The following is an 18,619-nucleotide window of genomic DNA, read 5'->3' as shown; positions in this document are numbered from 1 at the left end:
ATCACTGAGTGATAAAGACACAACTTTATTTCATTTTAATGTGAAGACAGACGTCACACTCAAACACAAACAGCTTCATGGAGACACGCAGCTTAAATTATTGCTTTTAATTCAGTTCTAAATGGCAGCACCACAAAATGAAGAAGACACACCTGAGATTCACATACACACACACCTGAAGTGCACGTGTGTGTGTTCATGTATCAACATCCAGTCAGTGCACAGATAAAAGTGAAACCTGAGTTTTATTTACAAAGTCCAGAACAGTTTAAGACATTTGATGGCTTGTTTGAATATTCATCATATTTGACTTCTTGATACTGTCCAAACATAAAAAAGGAAGCCATCAAACCCAGATGAGCTCTGGTCTGAAGGCTTAAATTCTGGTACTTTTTCAGTTATTCTGACTGATGAGGTCTGTTCAGGTTTGGTTTCAGGAGCGATGGGGACACGTGGAACTATATTAATCCCCTATTTAAATCTAACAGGCAGCTGTTCTGAAAGTTGTGCTTTACCTGGTAGCGCTATAGACGAGGTCACCTGTCGAAGGCAAATTTTGGCTGTAGCTGCTGTTAGCTCGTTAGCTCAGTTAGCTGTGCAGCTAGCGGCTCTGTTAGCTGACTGGATTCTGCCCTGACAGAGAGCTCAGAGCTCTGGGGGATTGTTGCCGTTTACACCGCGGACAACAGAGCAAGATCAGGACCGAACACAACCTCCCAGACCGAAGGAGGCCAGTGTGACGACGGGGAAACGGCGAGGAAGTGATTCACAGCGACTCGGACCAGCAGGAGCAAAGCAGAGCTGCTGATTGCTGAAAGAGCGAAAGACGGTTTGATTCTGTTTCTGTCGAGTCTGAATCAAATTTGTTCTACGGTGAGTGACTCGTCTGTTTGTTGCTGACGGCTGCTGTCGCTCTCAGCAAAGCCACCAGACTCCATTCAGAAAAACATCGTTTTAACATCATAAAACACACTTCATTCAAACTGACGGAAGAAAAATAAAACTCAAAACCTGTAGACAGAATATTTTCACATCTAACTCTGGAGTTATTCTGACTGACGGCGACAGGTTTTCCCGGTAAAAAAAAAAAAAGATAACAGAGCGAGTGACCATCAGCACTGAGGCGACCGCTAGTTGTGCCGTAGCTTCAGTCTGTGACAGCTAGCGTGGCGTAACGCGCTCGGCCTCGAGATACCGAACACACCATGAACCATGAGTTTGAAACAGGAAGCGCCTCACACCTCCACGACCACAACGAGCCTTCTCAGAATTATGACATCATCAGGACGATAGAGAAAAGCGTCTCGTTATCTTTGTTTGAGTCATCTTTGTTTTTTCTCCGGTGAATGTTTCTGCTGTCTCTGCCAACCAAAGCTGAATATGAATTCTCAATAAATATTAGCGTCAGCGCACAGAATCTGTGTTCTGCTGTGCTGTGCTTCTGTTAACGTCTACGTTTTACTAACCGTGAATTTGGCTCCTAACCTGTAGAATAAACTAGCTTACTAACTCGTTATCTGCTTTTTATTCATGTTGCTTGTGTTTTAGCGTTTTGTAACTATATTAAGAGAAGTTCTACTGTCTAACGTTGTATTATATCTGTGTATCTGCACACATTACAGTTTACTTTATGGTCTATTCAGTTTTCTAGTTAATTTTCGTCTCTTCTGGTTATTTGAAATTATTTGGGCTAATTGTCTTTAAGCTGCCTTGTTTGTTTTCGCTGTCTTTAAGAGACGCTGAAAGTCGGCTTTGAGATCAATAGTGGACTCACTGTGACTCACTTTGAAAGAGTGAGACGAAGCTCGCAGACCTTCACGTCTGCTGAGTTTCATGTCAGTGTTCAGCTACAGCAGCAGAGCGTGAAGGTGGACGCAGACCAAGTCGTTCACCTGCTGGCTGTCTTCACATCAGCAGCTTCAGGACAGCGTGGACATTTTCGGATGTCCATCTGTCCATCCGTCCGTCCTCACCTCTTCTTCAGCTCCTGTTCGTATCTCTGCAGCTGCGACAGGAAGCCGGGGTTTGGATCGATCACGTGACGGGCGGTCTTCACTTTCTGGAAACAGAAACAGGAGTTATCACGTCTGTCTCTGAACTCTGTCACACACGTTTCAATTTCAAGGACAAAGCACATCCAGGACGTAAGATGCATCAACGAAAGACCTTCACGCAGACTCGTGAGGACAGACAGCTCATTTTAAAACAACCAGAAGTCAAACATCATCTTCAGCCGTTTGTGTTGATTGAGAATGAGCTGACTGTCGCGTTGGGTCGCTCTGATGTTGCTCGAGGGCACCTTGGTAATACAGACTTCAACACAGGCTCTGGTTTCAGGAGGCCAGCTGCTGCTGCGGGGATATTTCTGACCTCAGAACAGGAGGAATCTGCTTTTGACTGCAGCTCAGAGGACAGTGAGACACGTTCGTGTTCTGCTGACAAAAACTGTTCTCGCTGTCCAACCAGCAGCAGGAAATGAAGCTAATAAGGTCAGACGCACCTGAAGGCAGCGTTCCCTTTAGAAACCCTGTGGGTGCAGCTTTCCACACACCAACATTCAGCCATGAATGATCAATGCAAAGCAGCACAGACAGATTCAAGGCATTTTACAGCGTCTCACCAACAAAAGGAATAAAAGCTTCGCTGTGTCAAACAAACGTTTAATCACAGCTTCTAAGGCCCCGTTTACACGACAACGCTCGCGGGTGAAAGCGATAAAATATTTTAGCGGATGTGCTTTTCGTTTAGACGGTGACGGCGTTTTTGGGCTTAAAAACACAAAAAAGAGTGGAAATCTTAAAGACGCTCCACTGCCAGAGCCCGTCCCTTACATTCTCTGATTCCACACACTTTGGCGTCACCGTATGCATGCAGATTCCCCCAGGAAAACGCTGAATAAAAAGTACACAACGCCACTTTTGCATTTTCTGTTCAGGTCGTTTCCGTGTAAACGTAGCCTAAGTGTCAGAGCAGACAGAAACCTTGAACCACCGGACCCGCTGCTCTAACGATGAGTCCTGGCCTGTGTTGACGCTCGACGGCGTGCAGGAAGCTGCTTCACTTCAGCGTCTCTTCTTGTTTTTTTGTACTTGGCAGTTTTGTGCGTTCTCGCTCTCACCTGAACACGACTGCGAGGAGGAGGAGGAGGAGCTCTGAGCTCACACAACAATAAAACATAATAACCTTCAGCATCTTGTGCTCTGACTGGTTTATATTGTCTTTAACTTCCTGTTTGACTGGACTGACGCACCATGTCCTCGTCACCCACCTGCAGGGCGTCCGTCAGCGTCAGTTTGCGGTGCTTCATCAGGTAGGCGACGCAGACAGTAGCTGAGCGGCTGCGTCCGTTCTTGCAGTAGACGACGCTGCGTCCGCCGCGGTTCGCCTCCTTCTGGATGGCGTCGGCACAGCGGTCGAAGTGGCTGTAAAGGTCCTCGTTGGGGTCGTCGTAGACAGGGATCTGCAGCTTCTTGATGCCGGCGGCGGGAAACGGCTGCTGCTTGGACACGTTGATGCAGAGCGTCACCGCCTCCTGCTGGATGAGCTCGTCGCTGCAGGCTGAACGGGCGTTACTGATGAACAGGTCCTTGGTGACTTTACACAACTGCAGCATCCTGGAGAACTGACCCTCGCAGGCCTCCTTACTCGAGACTCGGGCAGCTGGTCAGACAGAGAATGAGAGTGTTAGCATGCAGGCTAACAATGAACTTTCCTCTGACACACGCTTCACTTCCTTGTTTCCTTAGTGAATTCAGAAGTCCAGAAACATTTCAAGGCCTTTGTGAACGTCTTGCAGCTGCTACGAAGCAAAAGTATCAATAAAGTTTTTTGCAGGAGGAAAGTTTCTTAACATCTTTATGTTGTTTTTTCTCTGGACTGGTAAAAATAAACTCTTGTACTTTGTCTGAGAGAGGAAATGAGAGAACAACCAGAACTTTGCCTCTCTGAGACCGTTAACTGAGATTTCACTTTATTTTAATCTCAGTCTGCTTTCAGTCTGTTTTTCAGAGGTTCTGTGACACCTTCATTTTTGAATGTGTGCTTTGTTTATCGGCACTGAACCACTGAAGCGATTAGAGGTCATCTGGCCAAAAAAAACGACTCAATTTTGCCGCAACGCAGCAGCATCATCATCCGACAGGATACTGCGTCATCCAATCACATAAGATTACTTTTGTGACCTGCTGCTCACCTTGTGACGAAAGAAAACAACATCCACCGTGTTCAATCCTGTCTGACTGCACAGCTGCCCTTCAACTGTTCACACTTCTTCCAGCAAACACACGAACTAGGAAACCGCCATTAGGATGAAAATCTAAACCACATGCACGTATGTATGAAAATGAATGATCACTGCTGTGAAGAACACATGTGCAGTGGAGCCACAGAGGCAGCGGTCAGCGAACGCCTCACCCCCCCACAAGGACAGACGGACTCACGTGCAGCTGGCGGCTGGTCTTCAGCCTCCTGCTCTCCAGATAAACTCTCTCTGCGGGCTTTTTTAGAGGAGAGCGTTCCCTGTGGGCTCCTGCTCGCGGAGAACTGAAGGTTCAGGCTGATCCGGTCTGTTCAGGTCTCCCCGTGACCCCGAACTGCCCAGACCAACACCGCCGCTATATTTACAGCGTGGACTCCGACAGCTGCTGCGCTCTGGGTCCTAATGCTGGTCGGGTTCAGGGCTCACAGATGACACACGGGCAAGTGGAACCTGAGACGCACAGTCAGGAAACAGACAAACAATGATGGTTTTAGTGCTGCTGTACTCACTTCGCTTTTTAAATGTTTTTCCAGCTGCTGTCGTGTGTTTCGCTCATACTGGTCGTCTGAAAATGATCGCCAGTTAAAGGCAGAACCTGTTTTCAGTTACTGGTCTCTCCTCGAGGAGATATTTCTGGATTGTGGATTTCTCAGTGAGGGAGGAGATAAAACAAACAGTGAAACAAATGTTGACTCGTGTTGAATTTTATCTGAAACTCTTCATTCCGGCCGGTAGCTAATGATCATTTTGTTTAACAGGTCAAAAAACTGTAAAGATAAGTAAAATAAAATAAATAAATAAAATCCAGAGACCGGAGACATTTTGTCCACAACACTGTCCCAAACCCAAAAACTTCCAGTTTATAATACACAAAACAAAACAATTCATAATGTGAAAGGCAGAAAGTCCTCACCTGCTCGGCTAGCGTCGCTAGCATCGTTAGCATAATTAGCCGCTGGAGACGCTGTTTCCTCCGCGGGTTGTCGTAGTTAAATCCGTCATATCTTCAGAGCAGGTTTACGAAGTTACAGGAAACGTTTCATTAACTTGTTCGGTTTCGCTGAGGTGAAAAACGCGGCCATGTTTCGGACCTGAGAGTCAGAGGGACGTGAAAAGCCTCCAGCTCGCGCTCTCTGTCCGCCATGTTTGTTTACGGTCCGCAGGTGTTCCGCCGTTTTTCTGTCAAAGATTCTGCGACCGGAAGAGCGTTTCCTACCTCACCGGAAACGGCTTCAGTCCTCTCAGCCTCACTTCCAAATCAATTTCACGTGTTGCAATATTTATTTTGTCATTTCTTCTTTATCATGTTTATTTGATTTATCTATTTATTAACATGTTTTCTCTTAAATTCAATTTTTGTTCCTGAAACAAACAAACAAACAATTAAATGAAATAAAAACTGTGTCATGTACAGGAACATCCGGAACAAACAGACCTGACGGGACTACTGTGAGGCATTTCAAGGCTTTTTTTTTTTTTTTTTTTTTTAAGATGCAGTTAAATTAATTTGAATATTCAAAAAGACTTGAGTTTGCTGAAGCTAGTTTACATTCGCAGCAGCTACAATAATAACTGACATCATTATGACAACACTGATGAGGAGACTATGACGCTGACGTACAAATGTAAGCAAAATCAGATGGTGTGAAAAAATTCTGTATCCACAGCATGTGTTTGCCTGTTTTAGATTACATGTGAAGAAACAAAGAAACTAAACTTTTTCATGTTTCAACGTGTTCAGAAAAACTAATCTTAGCAACAGAAACATGAAAAGCCGTAACTTCAGATCGTATCGTCGTGACACGATGATTTTTCTGAATTATGATACAATAAACGGTAGTTTAATATCACTGCTCGGCCAAACTCTGACGCAGTGTGTAAAGCAGCATCAGTCACGCTCACATACAGCGTCAGCGACACCGACGTAAACACAAACATCAACACACTCTCTTCTTTTCTGAACGACAAACAGAAAAATCTGTCAGTGACGACAAAATACAAAAACAAGTGAAGGAAGTGATTTTATTGTTGGGGTTGAAAATTCATCACACATGCAAACAGCGATGTTGAAGCCGTGTATCATCAATATTTTATTAGCAAACCAGAGAGAAGTTAACAAAAAAGAAAAGAACCGAAGGAACTGAACAATCTGTGTTTCTGTAGTCTCTGTACAGGTCCAAATATACTACAATATGTACTATTATACAACTGGATTACATTTCATGTCATTAGTACAGCAGTCACAAAGAAAAACTTCAAGTCTGTTACAGCAGTGTCGTCTGAGCAAACTTCTTCCGTTTGATTCGTCCGAGCGGCCGACCTGTTTCCTCTGACCGATGGCGGTTCAGGTGCAGCTAACACGAGCATGCTACGCTAACGTTCCCTCTTTTTCTCAAAGTGCTGAGTCTTACATTTGTTCACCTCAAAGCAAAATAAACCTCAGAGAGCAGAAAACAAAAAGGCTGATTCACATTTTCAGAACGAGATTTCTTTTTTTCCACAAAACCACAAGACAAGAAGGTCAAACTAAGAGATTTGCAGGGTCGAATATGAGGATTTAAGTTAAAACAAATGGAGTCTGGTGTAAAATCAACACAGTTATAAGTAAAACAGAAAGAAGCTCAATGTAAAACAAACAGATTTAAGGCCTGACCATCAGTTCCTCCAGCAGCACCATGTTTTTCCTGGAGCAACACGGAGATGTGGAAAAACTGCTTATTGGCAACAAAAGTGTAAACTGACTTTCAGTCATTTCAGGGGAATAATTCAACACTTTGGGAAATGACTGCTGATGGACACTGTGTGTGTGTGTGTGTGTGTGTGTGTGTGTGTGTGTGTGTGTGTGTGTGTGTGTGTGTGTGTGTGTGTGTGTGTGTGTGTGTGTGTGTGCCGTCTGCAGTCGAGTAGAAAACCACGTGAAGTTTTTACACTTCAGTTTAAAGCGACAAACATGTTCTAGTCAGCGAGCTTCCAGCTGCAGGTACGAGGACTTGCTCACCTTTCCACAGAGCCATGCTAGCTGTTTGCCCTCATTCCCAGTCTTTATGCTAAGCTAAGCTAACCTGAGAGTGAGACCAATCTGAACATCTAACCCACAGTGGGAAGGAGAGTGAGCACATTTCCCAAAATGTCAAACTGTTCCTTTAAACAAACCTTCTGAGGTTCAAATGAATCTCTGCTCTTACTGGAGGCCTAAAAGGGATCATTGCATTTAGACACAAAGGATGCTGGGAGGTCATTCTAAGCCTCTAATCACAGATTCAGGGGGTCCTTCAGGTGTCGTGGTTCGTCTCTCAGCCTCTTCATCGTTTGGATATTTGGGTCTCGAGGTCCGAATCGTGGATATGAGCTGCTGTCTTCATCAAAAACCAAACCAGGAAATAAAACACATCTTTCTGCCTCCCAAGAACTCGCAAAACCTGTTTTATTACATCAGAAAAAGTAAAACAATTCCAGCTGACGAGGAGCCGAACGGCAACGCCGCAGACTAAAGGGAATGTTTGAGTGCTTCAGTTCTCGGCAGACAGAAATCCAACTCAAGACTCAAGCAGCAGCTCGTTTGATAAAACCTACAGCCAGTAAAGTCAAAGACTTTATCCTGCTGCTGCAAAACATTTTCCCTGCGAGAGCAAAGAGCTGCACAGAACTCTGAGGGCCCACAGAGGGAACGTACACCCCACGGCCAAAAGCACGAGAGCAGCCCGCCATGGCCTCGGCGAGCCCGACAGCCTCAACGCTCCTGCTTTCAGTCAGGAAGACAAACTGAGAAAGAACTGTTTTCACTTTAACGTGTCATTCGATCCATAAATAGATCAAAGCTGCTCCGTGAGGACAGGCTGTCCACATACTTTTGGCCATTCGGTGAAGTTTGTAGCTGCAGAATAGAAAGTCTTTCAGGATGTTTGTTCAAAATCAGAGTTTTGTTGAGAATCAGTTTAGTCGCTCACATGACGAGCGTAAACGGATCAGTCAGTCTGCCATCAGGAAGAAACGCTGATTATGACTGAGGAACGAACGCGCTGCAAAACGTCACCTGACCCACGTCTGGCGTGAAGCAGCTTTGTGATTGGATGACTGCAGCCACTCGTCAGCGTTTGGCTGCAGAGAAGTGACATAAAAAACGTAAAACGTTCTGTTTCTCTCTGGTGTCGTCAACGTGCTGCGAGTCCACAGTTAATGTGATTCTCACATGTATAAATAAAGTTTTGTTTTGTTTTTTTTTGCATAGGACAGAGGCCTCTTCACCGAATATCAGATCCACATAGTTTTCAAACTTGAACCTGGTTCATCTTTGGCCACGCTCTGATTTCTCCGTGGGGGGGTCAAACGTAAAGCCAACCAACCAATGAGAAGTCATCATTGTACCACACGGACGACCAGCTTGTGATCGCCGTCCTCAGCTCTGTGTGAGGGTCAGATCAGCTGATCATGTGACCGCGTTCCTTAAAGAAATCACACTTCTTCTTCTTCAGTCTCTCACTTCCCACCAGCCGACTTTAACTACTGCTCAGTAACCAACGCTCACAGCCAAAGGAGACGTCACTTCTGGAAAAACAGGAAATTAACGATGGTTCTCCTTGACTAAAGAAACTCTTTGCAGTTTGACATTTGGGACTTTAGAAAGCCAAACGTGGAGCAGCTGACCCACTAATGCTTCCTTTGCTTTTAAATGTGAAGTACCTCATTCAACTGGCCTGAAACTCACAATTCACTTTAACAGAGATCCTCCACAAGGGGGAGCTGTTTACTCACAGCGGCTCAACACCCCTGCAGCACCGTCACCGAGCACCTTCAGTCTTCACTCAGGACAAACAGACCTTTTCTCCAAATCATAGCAGAAACTCAAAAAGCTTTCGTGTTTTACTTTGTTAGAACGACCAGCTGTTTAAATCTTTAAAACCTCAAATCTCTTTTATTTTAGTGTTTCAGCTGTTCTGAAACAGTGGAAGAAAGAGAACCAGGTGGAACGGAGGCAGGACTTCACTGTAAGACACCTGTACAATTGCGCCACCTGCAGGTAAAGAGTGTTACTCCTGTAGTTTTCTGTGTGTGAGGTTTGTAGAAATACGACTCCAGCTGATATTAAACACTGAAACAGACTCAGCTTTCGGCTGTGAAACACACGGTGTTTGCCTCTGAAGCTTTTTCATACGTGACGCTGACCTCTGCTTCTGGACGTGAATGAAGCGGCGACACGTGAAGCGTTTTCAGGCACTTGACCAGCAGACAAATGCTGTCAATAATACTGTCATCTGTGGAAGGAGCGTACGGTTCTGAGCAAACTGCTCTGCCAACGAACACTCAACAAGAAAAGGACTTTAAGAACAACTAAGAGTTCAAATAATATATATAACAATTAAATATATTCAGAATAAAAGAACTAAGTCAGCCGACACTGATCTTTTCTGTCTGTCCTTTGCACACCAGCTGGAGCCTGATCAATACTGATCATCACAAATCAGCAATATCGTTATCGGAAATCTTTCAGAGGGAAATTTAAATTTGGTTTTGAAGGAGCTGTGAGCTTTCTGTGTGAAAACAAACTGTTTGTAAATGACTTCAGATTCATCAGCAGACCTGTGATGTTGCTCAGAATGAAGTCAGAAGATCAGATGTTTCAGAATGGAAAAAATAAAACCACTCTTTACCTGCAGGTGGCTGGAGCCTCACATGACAGCGGCTGCTCCTCTGCTCACCTGCGCAGGTCGCTCTGCAGCTGCGTTCAGGTGCTTCACATCAGCCATTTGGAAAACAAGAACGTTAAATGTCAGACAGTCAAGCAAACACAGAGCAGAGCCGTCCCCGCCCTCGGACTGACGGACGGACGGCAAACGGGCAGATTTCAGCGATGAAGGCGTTGACGTGTGGAGGCCGGTGCACTTTTCCCAGCGTGCACGGTGATGGAAGCATGTTTGCAGGCGTGAAGCTGCAGGCGACCGGCAGCTCCCCACCTGCCGGCAGATTAAGACTCAGAGGATTCTTCTATCTACAGGAATGCGTCTCACACATGAAGCCGAGAAGGTTTTCGGCCTCGGACGTCGGTGCGTTCAGAGTGAGAAGACGTCTGCAGGTGGGGCTAAAGATACAATCCCGTCACGCCACTCTGCGATATACCGTAAGACGGGCGTTCACAATACATCATCAAAGAGGAGGAAACATAAGAAGGCAAAATGACGTCTCACAGAAGCGGGAATCAATCAGGTGTTCTTTAACGTGGACAGCTGAGATGAGTGTGTGTGGGGTTTAAACACACACGCAGCGCCGTGATGTTGGCGTATCGATGATGTACCGCAGAGGGCGTGTCACAATATATCGCTTCGTGGATTATCGTCCCGTCTGCAGAGAGGTGAGGGCGGTCGGCTCGCTCTCTAGTCATGCGGTAAAGACAACGAAACACGATGAAGACCAAAGCTTTAGGATCCGACCTGAGGCGTTCTGACCCAAAGGCGCCAGCGAGGCGGGGCAGGGGCGGGGTGGTGCTCGGGGTCAGGCGTGATCAGGAGTGATCCATGGGTTCCGTGGTGTTGCTCTGCTCGGCGTCCTGACTCTCCATCTCCTCCAGTTCCTCCGATTTCCCGTCTGGTTTGCCGGCCGCAGTCCCGCCTGCTGCAGCTGGAGGTTCGTGGTGGACTGTAGACGTTGGTTGGCCCGCGCTTGTCTTAGTCCCGCCTGTCCGCTCCTGGCTGGCCCCGCCCCCTGCAGCAGCGGCGGCGCTCTGCTGCTGTCTGAGGTGGCGCTCCATGGAGGCCTGGATGGAGGACACCATCTCCTGCAGCTTCCTCCGCTGCTGCTCCATCAGGCTGGGGTCCAGACCGCGACCGTCCTTCATGGTGACGAAGCCTGGAGCCATGCGGACCAGCTCCCTGGTGGTGTCCTCAGGGATGTCCGACAAGTCCGGGGGGCCTCGGGATACGCTGGCACTCAGGTCCACGCCGCTGCTGTGTTGGCGTGTGATAGGCCGGTGTTCTGGAGGGGAGGAGCCCCCGGCGCTGCCCAGAGAGTGGCCTTTACCCTGGAAGGCGGTGACACTCTGCAGCTGCTCCTTCTTAAGGACGACGCCGCCGCTGCCCAGCCGCAGGACGCCGTGGGACGGGCTTCCCTCTCTGCTGCCCCTGGCAGCCGTCTCCGATCGCAGCTGGACCAGAGCCTCCTTCACCAGCTCCTCCACGTCAGGGCCGACGGGGAAGTGACCGGCGGCGTCCACGCAGAGCTCTAGACGCTCCTCCGCCGCGTTATAAACAAAGGTTTTCCCCGTCAGATGAGGCAGCGTGCAGTGCTTCCCGTCCATCAGGCCTGAGACAGAGGGTGACCACAGACTCTTCAGCATGTCAACACACCATTCAGTCATTTCAGTCACACTACTCGACGAATGGTGAATATTTGATCTTTCATCATGTGATAATTACACCAACTGATCATAATCATTTCTCAATAATCGAATAATCTAAGGCAGCACACATACCCATGTCTTTCTTGACTATGTTGTAGAAGACGCCACCCTGCTGGAATAAGTGCGGCAGCTTCTTAGCGTATGACCAAACATCCTCACCTGGAACAGAAAGAGAGGAACAGTGAGGAAGAGGAGGAGTGAAACAGGCGGACAGACCTTTGACACAGTCAACCAGACGAAAACAAAACATTTCAAACATCCAAACAGCAGAGAGGACACAGGTGAGGACAGCTTTGTGCTCAAAGGTTCCCCAAACTGCAGGTCGGCAGCCCCTGAATGAGTCACAACATAAATCTGAAGGGTCACAAGACAGAAGAAGAAGAAGAAGAAGTCCAGCTTCTCCAGCGTGAATATCATTTTCTCTCTTTCATGTTGTTGTCTTAACAGAATGTTCCACCTTCCCAGAGGCCAACAAGACATCTTCAACGTCCTGTTTGTCTACCAACAGATAATCAGGTAACTCACACGAGACAAAAAGCAGCATGTTCTCACAGTTCAGCTTCAGTGATTAATCAATGATGGACACAGCTGGTGATTAACATTCTGTTGACTGATGAATCAACATGCTGCCTCAAATGAAAGCTGCAGTTAGTGTCTTCTTCCTGTACTGTCACCAAGTCTCTGAGTGTCTAAAACAACACGACCCGCCGACTTTATAGGGATCCTGACGTTTTCATGTGATACACCTGAGTGAATTATTCATTGTTTTCTACAGACAGCAAGCAGGCAAAAATCACTGAAGGTGTCTCATCAGTGTTGTTATATTAGCACTTTGCACATGGCTGTACACTTTCACTCAGGCTAACAGGACATTAGCATGTTAGCATGTGGCACTCAGCTGTATGAACCGTCTCAGAGCTCCGTTCACAAACGCTCTGCTGAGGTTTTGTTTTGAACCAGGCCGGAGGATCATTGAATACGAGCTAACAGGAAGTGCAGCGTCAGGGCTGCGGAGCGTTCAGAGCACAGATGAAACCTTCCTGAATATCGACAGACGCTGACTGTTGGCAGGCAGATCTGTTTATCTGAACGCAGCCGCGACCTTTGACCCTGTTGGCAGGTGAGACGGGGAGGGGACGAGATGTCCGAGTCAGCACATTGAGACACACACACGCACACTTTCTGGTAACAGTCACGGCAGCTGCGATGGGTGTCACCCGCAGCCTGTGAGCTCAGCTGATACCTGCAGTTTGCTGTTCATCTGCCTGCAGTGACCAATCAGGAAGCAGCATGCGTGTGCGCTGTACACCTGGGCAACGGCGTGAAACAGCAGCAGTTTCTGGCTGCATAATGAAACAAAGACACAGCTGCTCGAGGTCAGATGTTGTGTGACCTCCTTAAAGTATATGTTCAGTGTTTTTCCAGTCTACTAGGTGTCAACACAGTACGCAGAGAGGACATTTACACTGAAAAGACGGTCACTGTGGAAGACATCCACGTTATTGATTAACTCTATCCTATCCTCATATCAACTTCTTCAAAACATGAACGAGGACTCTGGGTTTTGTCCCCCTTCACTCACACTGGATGCACATTCTGAAGGGATCTGTCTCTTAATGTCCAGCACAGGACAGGACAGTACAGGAGGAATGATTGCAGCCAGAAAGAACTGTCTCATAGGTTCATGTGGGCACTGAGCTATTGTTTTAGGGCAGACTGGAAGAATGAGAGCAGCTCTACAGCATCACATGAACATACACACCTCTGTAAACTACAGCTTCACATACGACCACTGAGCTGAATCAGCTGTTTGAGGTGTGAGCTCAAGTTAAATCAAACAGTTTGATGTGACGTAACTTCTCATTCTGACTAATCGCAGGAGAATTATGGAGGCCTGTAAAGTGCTCAAACAAAACTACATTTTTAAACATGTCAGTTTTAGATATTCCAGCCGATGTTCAAACATTTTCAGCTTGTTTCTGTTTCATATCAGCTGACTGTTTCACTGATTAGTTAAATAATCAATAGACTGATCATCAATGAAAACAATCATTAGCTGCAGTGTCAGTTTAGCTGATGGAGCAACCTGCCACACGTACCCTGGATGATGTGAGTCAGTTCAGGATCTGCTCTCAGAACTGAACTCATGAGGAGGCGGGGGAGACCTCAGAGGAGGCGACCTACATGTCTCACTCTTTGATTCTTACCCATCAAGGTTGCTAGGAGACAGAGGGAGGACATCTCAAGGTCGATGCTGTCCTGGAGTTCCCGACTGCTCATCCTGCTGGACGTCATGGCGTCTTCACTCTTCACTGAGTGCAGGGCGGAATGCGAGCTGGAGGCTCGGGGTATGGAGGCCGCGGGGCTCTTGTCCTCGGGGCCCCTCAATATCTCCACCGTCACCCTGTCACCATGCTGCAGCGCCACTGGCTCGTTCTCCTCGCTGTCCTTCGGGGGGACTAGCTCTTTGGGCGGGAAGCCATAGCGGATGCACTGCTGCGCCGGTGGGACGCCAAACTGGTTGGCGATGCTCCTCTGCAGCTCTGAGAAGGTGGTGTGGGCCTGCAGGGTCAGCATGGCCTGCCTGCCATCACTGGTGGTCACACGGATCTTCTTCTCCTTATTGGACGAAGAGGGGGAGGAGGATTTAGTGGGCGTGGCCGGAGCTGAAGAGGAGGACGTTTCCGGTGATCCACTGGGGGAAGATGTCCGGCCGTGGCCCTTCTGCTCCTGTTTCAGCTTGTCGGTCCGTCGCTTCTGAGTGACGAAGGCCTGCTCACTGATGCTCTGCTGGATGCTGCGCTCTGCTCGGCTCATCGTCAGCTCCTCTTTGTGGAGTGTCTTTGCTTTCTGACCGGTCAGGATGATCTTAGTGGGCGGCTGGGGGTCCGCCGCCTGTTGAGCCTCAGTGGTGTCAGTGAGACGTTGGACATGAGCCCCGTCGATGGACACAGGGTTGTATTCGTCCGGATTCTTCTTGGCGGTGTGGTGCAGGATGGTGTTAACTACTTTCTGCACCAGGATCTCGCTACCAAACTCCCCCGGGAAGTGCTTGGTGACCAGCTTCATGGCCACGTCGTACACATTGCTGTTCAAAGTCGGGTCAGTCTCATACTGGAACCAGTACACAGTCTCTCTCACCACCCGACCCCCCCACTCCAGCGTGATGGGAAAGGCCTCGGGGAGGTTGTCGTACTCCTTCCCCTCCCAGAAATGCTTGAAGCCACACCCACACTTCCCGCCCTGGGAGCGGGTGTTGGTTCTGTCCCCATCCAGGTAAACCACCGACCCGCTGCCGTGGATGTGGCGCACCGATGTGCCGTGACACCAGTTGCAGGTGTTGAGGGAGCTCAGTTTATAATCTGGGATGAGGACGTCTCTCTGAGGGTCATAAGAGCAGACCACGTTGTTGAGGGGGAAGCTGTAGTTCTTATCCGGTCGCAGTTGGCCATGAGTGGATTTGGCCAAGTTGTAGAGTTTCCCACCAGGAACCAGCCACTCCGGTGGGACATGGAGCTCAGAGAGGGCACCGCAGGTCAGGCAGCGGTGCAGTCGGTTCTCCATCACTGACTTCTTTGCTGCCTCTGTCACCTCCTCGGGCTGGATGCCAATCACACCGGTCCGTCTGTAGACATACTGGTGTACATCGGCCACCAGCGACGGGTGGATGCTGTGCTTCTCCATGAACACTTCCTCCATGGCGTTGACCAGCCGCATCAGATATTTATCCTGCAAGCTGCGGTCGCCGCCAATCACACAGCTCCCATCTGGTTCCAGCTTGATGTACTTCCTGATGAGCTCCTGAGGGACGCCCCAGGCCTTTGGCAGCAGGCGGGCCGGCAGCTTGGGCAACACAGTGTTCTTGATTCCCACCAGAGGGATGTAGTGGTTCCTGCCGGAGCTGCTCCAGGCGATGCAGATGGGTTTGTTGAGCTTCCCATCTTTCCCCCTGCACTGCTCCTCAGACACCAGCCCGGGCAGGAAGGTGGCTGAATAATCCCCAGAGCTCCTCATTCCACTCAGGGAGTCCAGCAAGATTATAGGTCGATGGAGGACGTTGGCTAAGCCAAAAATGTGGATGTTGCGTAGTCCAAGCGGCACACCTTCAGGCGGGATGAACAGGGGGTCGCATTCATTGATGATGTCCTCCCACTCTGCAGCATCAATAAAATCTTGAAAGAGGGCTTTATAGCGGTCCAGGTTTTGCTTGAAGTTCTGTTTCAGGTTTTCTCTCAGGGCGTGCCAGAACAGTTCTCTACCCACCAGCGCTCTGGACACAGCATGGACCAGGCAGTGCCCGTCTCCATCTACATGAACTGGGATGAGACATTCCCTGTTGCTGTTGGCCTTCTTGACCTCCTCCAGAGTGTCATGGAGGTATATGAGGCTTCCTGACCTGTCCTTGCCATAGCCCATGGTGGAAACATGGTCCGGCTCAATCAGAAAAGCTCTGTCTCCCAAGAGCGAGCAGTCAAACATCTCACCTTGGTTCATGTCCCTCAACAGCTTGGCTTTGCCAGTTTGTTTGTCCATGCCATACCTGGTGAGGACGGGGGACAGCAGCTTGCAGTGGTAATTAGAAAGCCCCATTACTTTCACCAGCTCCGTCCCTTTCTTCGGGGCCCCGGTAACGCCGAGCAGGGCGTTTCGGAGCAGATTGTGAAGCACAACATCTGGATCAGTCACTTCTTCGACATTTAACAGGTTCTTCTGTTCGTGGCGTTGACCACACTCCGTGCACTCGATGCTAATGGAGCCGTAAGCAGGGAAGAATAGCCTCGCCTGACATTTCGGGTCTGGGCAGGTACCAGACAAAATACGCTTGTCTTTTTTCTTTGAGCCCTGCAGCAGCGACATTTCGGATGAAAAAAGATGAAACTGTCGGTCAGCTTCACAAAATCATGATAGTCACACTCCGGCGAGGCTGTCAGACGAGCTTTTACTCTGCTAACGATAGTTATTTGCCAGAATAACACAAGAACAACACGGAAGCGGCTGTTTTTTTCTTTAGCAACTGACCGTTGCTAAACGTAACGACGTAACGACGTAAGATTGTGGGACTTGTAGTTATACTGTGTAGCTATTTTTCAATAATAAACATAGAAATCATAATGATTACCTTTAAACCAACTCTTATACAAACTACAGTCAAATACGAAAGGATGTCTATTTAATATAAGACAGACCTATTGATAAATGATTAAAATAAGCAACATTAACATTCAGTTGACTACATTTACCAGAATGCAACACGCCGCAGCGGCGTACTGTTGTGTCAGGAAGTCAAGAAGGCAGAATCATGGCAGTTTGGGCAGAATGGACTTTTTTCTCAAAGTATCTCATCAATTTAGTCCCCAAAATATAATAAAAACCTTTTCTGGCTCCAGGTAGTCGTACAGTTTTATGGCGCAGTGTGGTTTGTATGATTACGGGCATAAAATGAGCTGATTTTAAGATCAACGGTACTTTCATCATGTCTAATTCGTTTAGCTAGTAGCTTGGTGGATAGCTAACTATAGCAGAGTGCAGCTAAACCAGAACAGAGTATTCTTACGGTACATTCATTACAGTAGAAGCACGGGCAGCAAGTGCCAGGTAACCTCTGAACATCCGTTGACTTTAAAAAGAAACGCCAGTCATCGCAGACTGCCTTAGCGGCGCTGTTAACGACCGATTCTATGACGTTAGCCCCCGGTTAATTTGCACAATGAATCACGGTTCAAACTCAAAGAAGTCAGAGTTTAGGCTAACTGACGGGTGCGGTTGACAGGCAGAGCATATTGAGTTTTGGACCGATGGAGTGAAACTGTTCCTGCCTAGACCTGAAGTTTGGAGAGAAAAATACTGTCGCCGAACCCCATTCAGAAATCGATCAATTTAATGCTGCTTTGCTTGCCTGCCCAGACAACTTAGATTAAATGCGCAATGTGACCGTTGACGGACATTTGGTCAACATGTGATATCTGAGCTACCAACTGCACTGATTTCAATCCGATGTGGGGGAACTGTGGTTCACACAGCTGCTTGTGTGATTTAGTTACAGATGGCTGAGGGGAATAATGAGATTGTGTAACTACATTCAGACGAGGACTCGGTGTCAGACATGTGGTCCTGAAATGACAGATTTTTGAATGGAGTCTGGCATGGGTCTGCAAAGTGATCAATTTAAATTGTTAGAAATGAAATAAAAATAAATTAGAAATTTACCTGAGGCAGTTCTTATAAACTTTATACAGAATGAAATGGCTACATCCCCTTTCTAAAGCAAATGCAATAAGTACAACGTTAATACTTGGACAGTTTGTCAAGTCAGTTGTATTCATCAGTGCTTTAAAAACTGATGCAAACTGCTTTAGAGGACAAACTCAAACATGAATCAGAACATAATACTTAGAATAATTACAATAATGCCATGATGCGAGACATTTTCGGGTTTGTATCCACTAGATGACACTGTGGGCAAACTAAACGGGAAAAACATAATCATGTCGTCATGGCATCATCTGGATATCCCGGCACTGAGTCTGACTGACCACAGGGTGGAGGTGTTTCTCTCTCATATTTAATGTCACCACCAGCGGGAAACAGGCCTCCACCAGAAGATGAATCCACCACACAGCCTTGGTGGAGGAGCTGATTTATTGGTGTGACACCATAAAGAGACAAATGCAACGTGAGACATGACTTCTGGGGTGAGATGAGTGCAGGATGTCGTTCTTCTGATTGTTTCATACAGAGATAGATGGATAGATGCCCTAAAAAGTACTGAGAATACTATTGCACCTGAATAAAATAGTATTGCACCTGGGAAATACTGGGTCTATGTAAATGCACAATATATACAGCTTATAAGTACACACTATACGGTTGCTGACATGGATAAATAATAGTGTTATTGCACAGCTGAGAGAAGTTTCCAACTTTAGAAATTTTGAGATTACACCAGGTGAAATGGATGTCTTTGCCACCAG

General features: G+C 47.5%; 3 protein-coding genes across 3 annotated transcripts in view; 1 reads left to right on the top strand and 2 right to left on the bottom strand.

The window, feature by feature from the left end:
* The window catches only part of LOC139338735 (zinc finger protein 91-like), a 299,694-nt gene that overhangs the window by 235,938 nt on the left and 45,137 nt on the right, over nt 1-18,619 (top strand).
* On the bottom strand, nt 5-5,414 carry dusp28 (dual specificity phosphatase 28). Its single transcript, XM_070973716.1, has 4 exons — nt 5,172-5,414; nt 4,440-4,708; nt 3,269-3,660; nt 5-2,059 (listed from the first exon to the last, which is right to left on the bottom strand). The coding sequence occupies exons 3-4, from the start codon at nt 3,611-3,613 to the stop codon at nt 1,970-1,972; spliced, it is 435 nt and encodes a 144-aa protein (XP_070829817.1). The 5' UTR covers nt 3,614-3,660; nt 4,440-4,708; nt 5,172-5,414; the 3' UTR covers nt 5-1,969.
* vcpip1 (valosin containing protein (p97)/p47 complex interacting protein 1) lies at nt 6,267-16,645 on the bottom strand. The gene is made up of 3 exons (XM_070973648.1): nt 13,856-16,645; nt 11,721-11,807; nt 6,267-11,551 (listed from the first exon to the last, which is right to left on the bottom strand). The coding sequence occupies exons 1-3, from the start codon at nt 16,503-16,505 to the stop codon at nt 10,755-10,757; spliced, it is 3,534 nt and encodes a 1,177-aa protein (XP_070829749.1). The 5' UTR covers nt 16,506-16,645; the 3' UTR covers nt 6,267-10,754.

The sequence above is a fragment of the Chaetodon trifascialis genome, chromosome 11, assembly GCF_039877785.1.
Source record: "Chaetodon trifascialis isolate fChaTrf1 chromosome 11, fChaTrf1.hap1, whole genome shotgun sequence".
Classification (NCBI taxonomy): Eukaryota; Metazoa; Chordata; class Actinopteri; order Chaetodontiformes; family Chaetodontidae; genus Chaetodon; species Chaetodon trifascialis.
Note: the sequence above shows the minus strand (reverse complement) of the source record. Positions and strands in the feature narration are given on the sequence as shown.

Excerpts from the sequence above, each read along its gene's own strand:
- dusp28 (XM_070973716.1), bottom strand. The coding sequence starts at position 3,613 with ATGCTGCAGTTGTGTAAAGTCACCAAGGACCTGTTCATCAGTAACGCC. Across the intron at positions 2,060-3,268 it reads CGCTGACGGACGCCCTGCAG|AAAGTGAAGACCGCCCGTCA; the intron begins GTGGGTGACGAG and ends TTCTGTTTCCAG.
- vcpip1 (XM_070973648.1), bottom strand. The coding sequence starts at position 16,505 with ATGTCGCTGCTGCAGGGCTCAAAGAAAAAAGACAAGCGTATTTTGTCT. Across the intron at positions 11,808-13,855 it reads TCTCCTAGCAACCTTGATGG|GTGAGGATGTTTGGTCATAC; the intron begins GTAAGAATCAAA and ends TTTCTGTTCCAG. Across the intron at positions 11,552-11,720 it reads CATAGTCAAGAAAGACATGG|GCCTGATGGACGGGAAGCAC; the intron begins GTATGTGTGCTG and ends CCTCTGTCTCAG.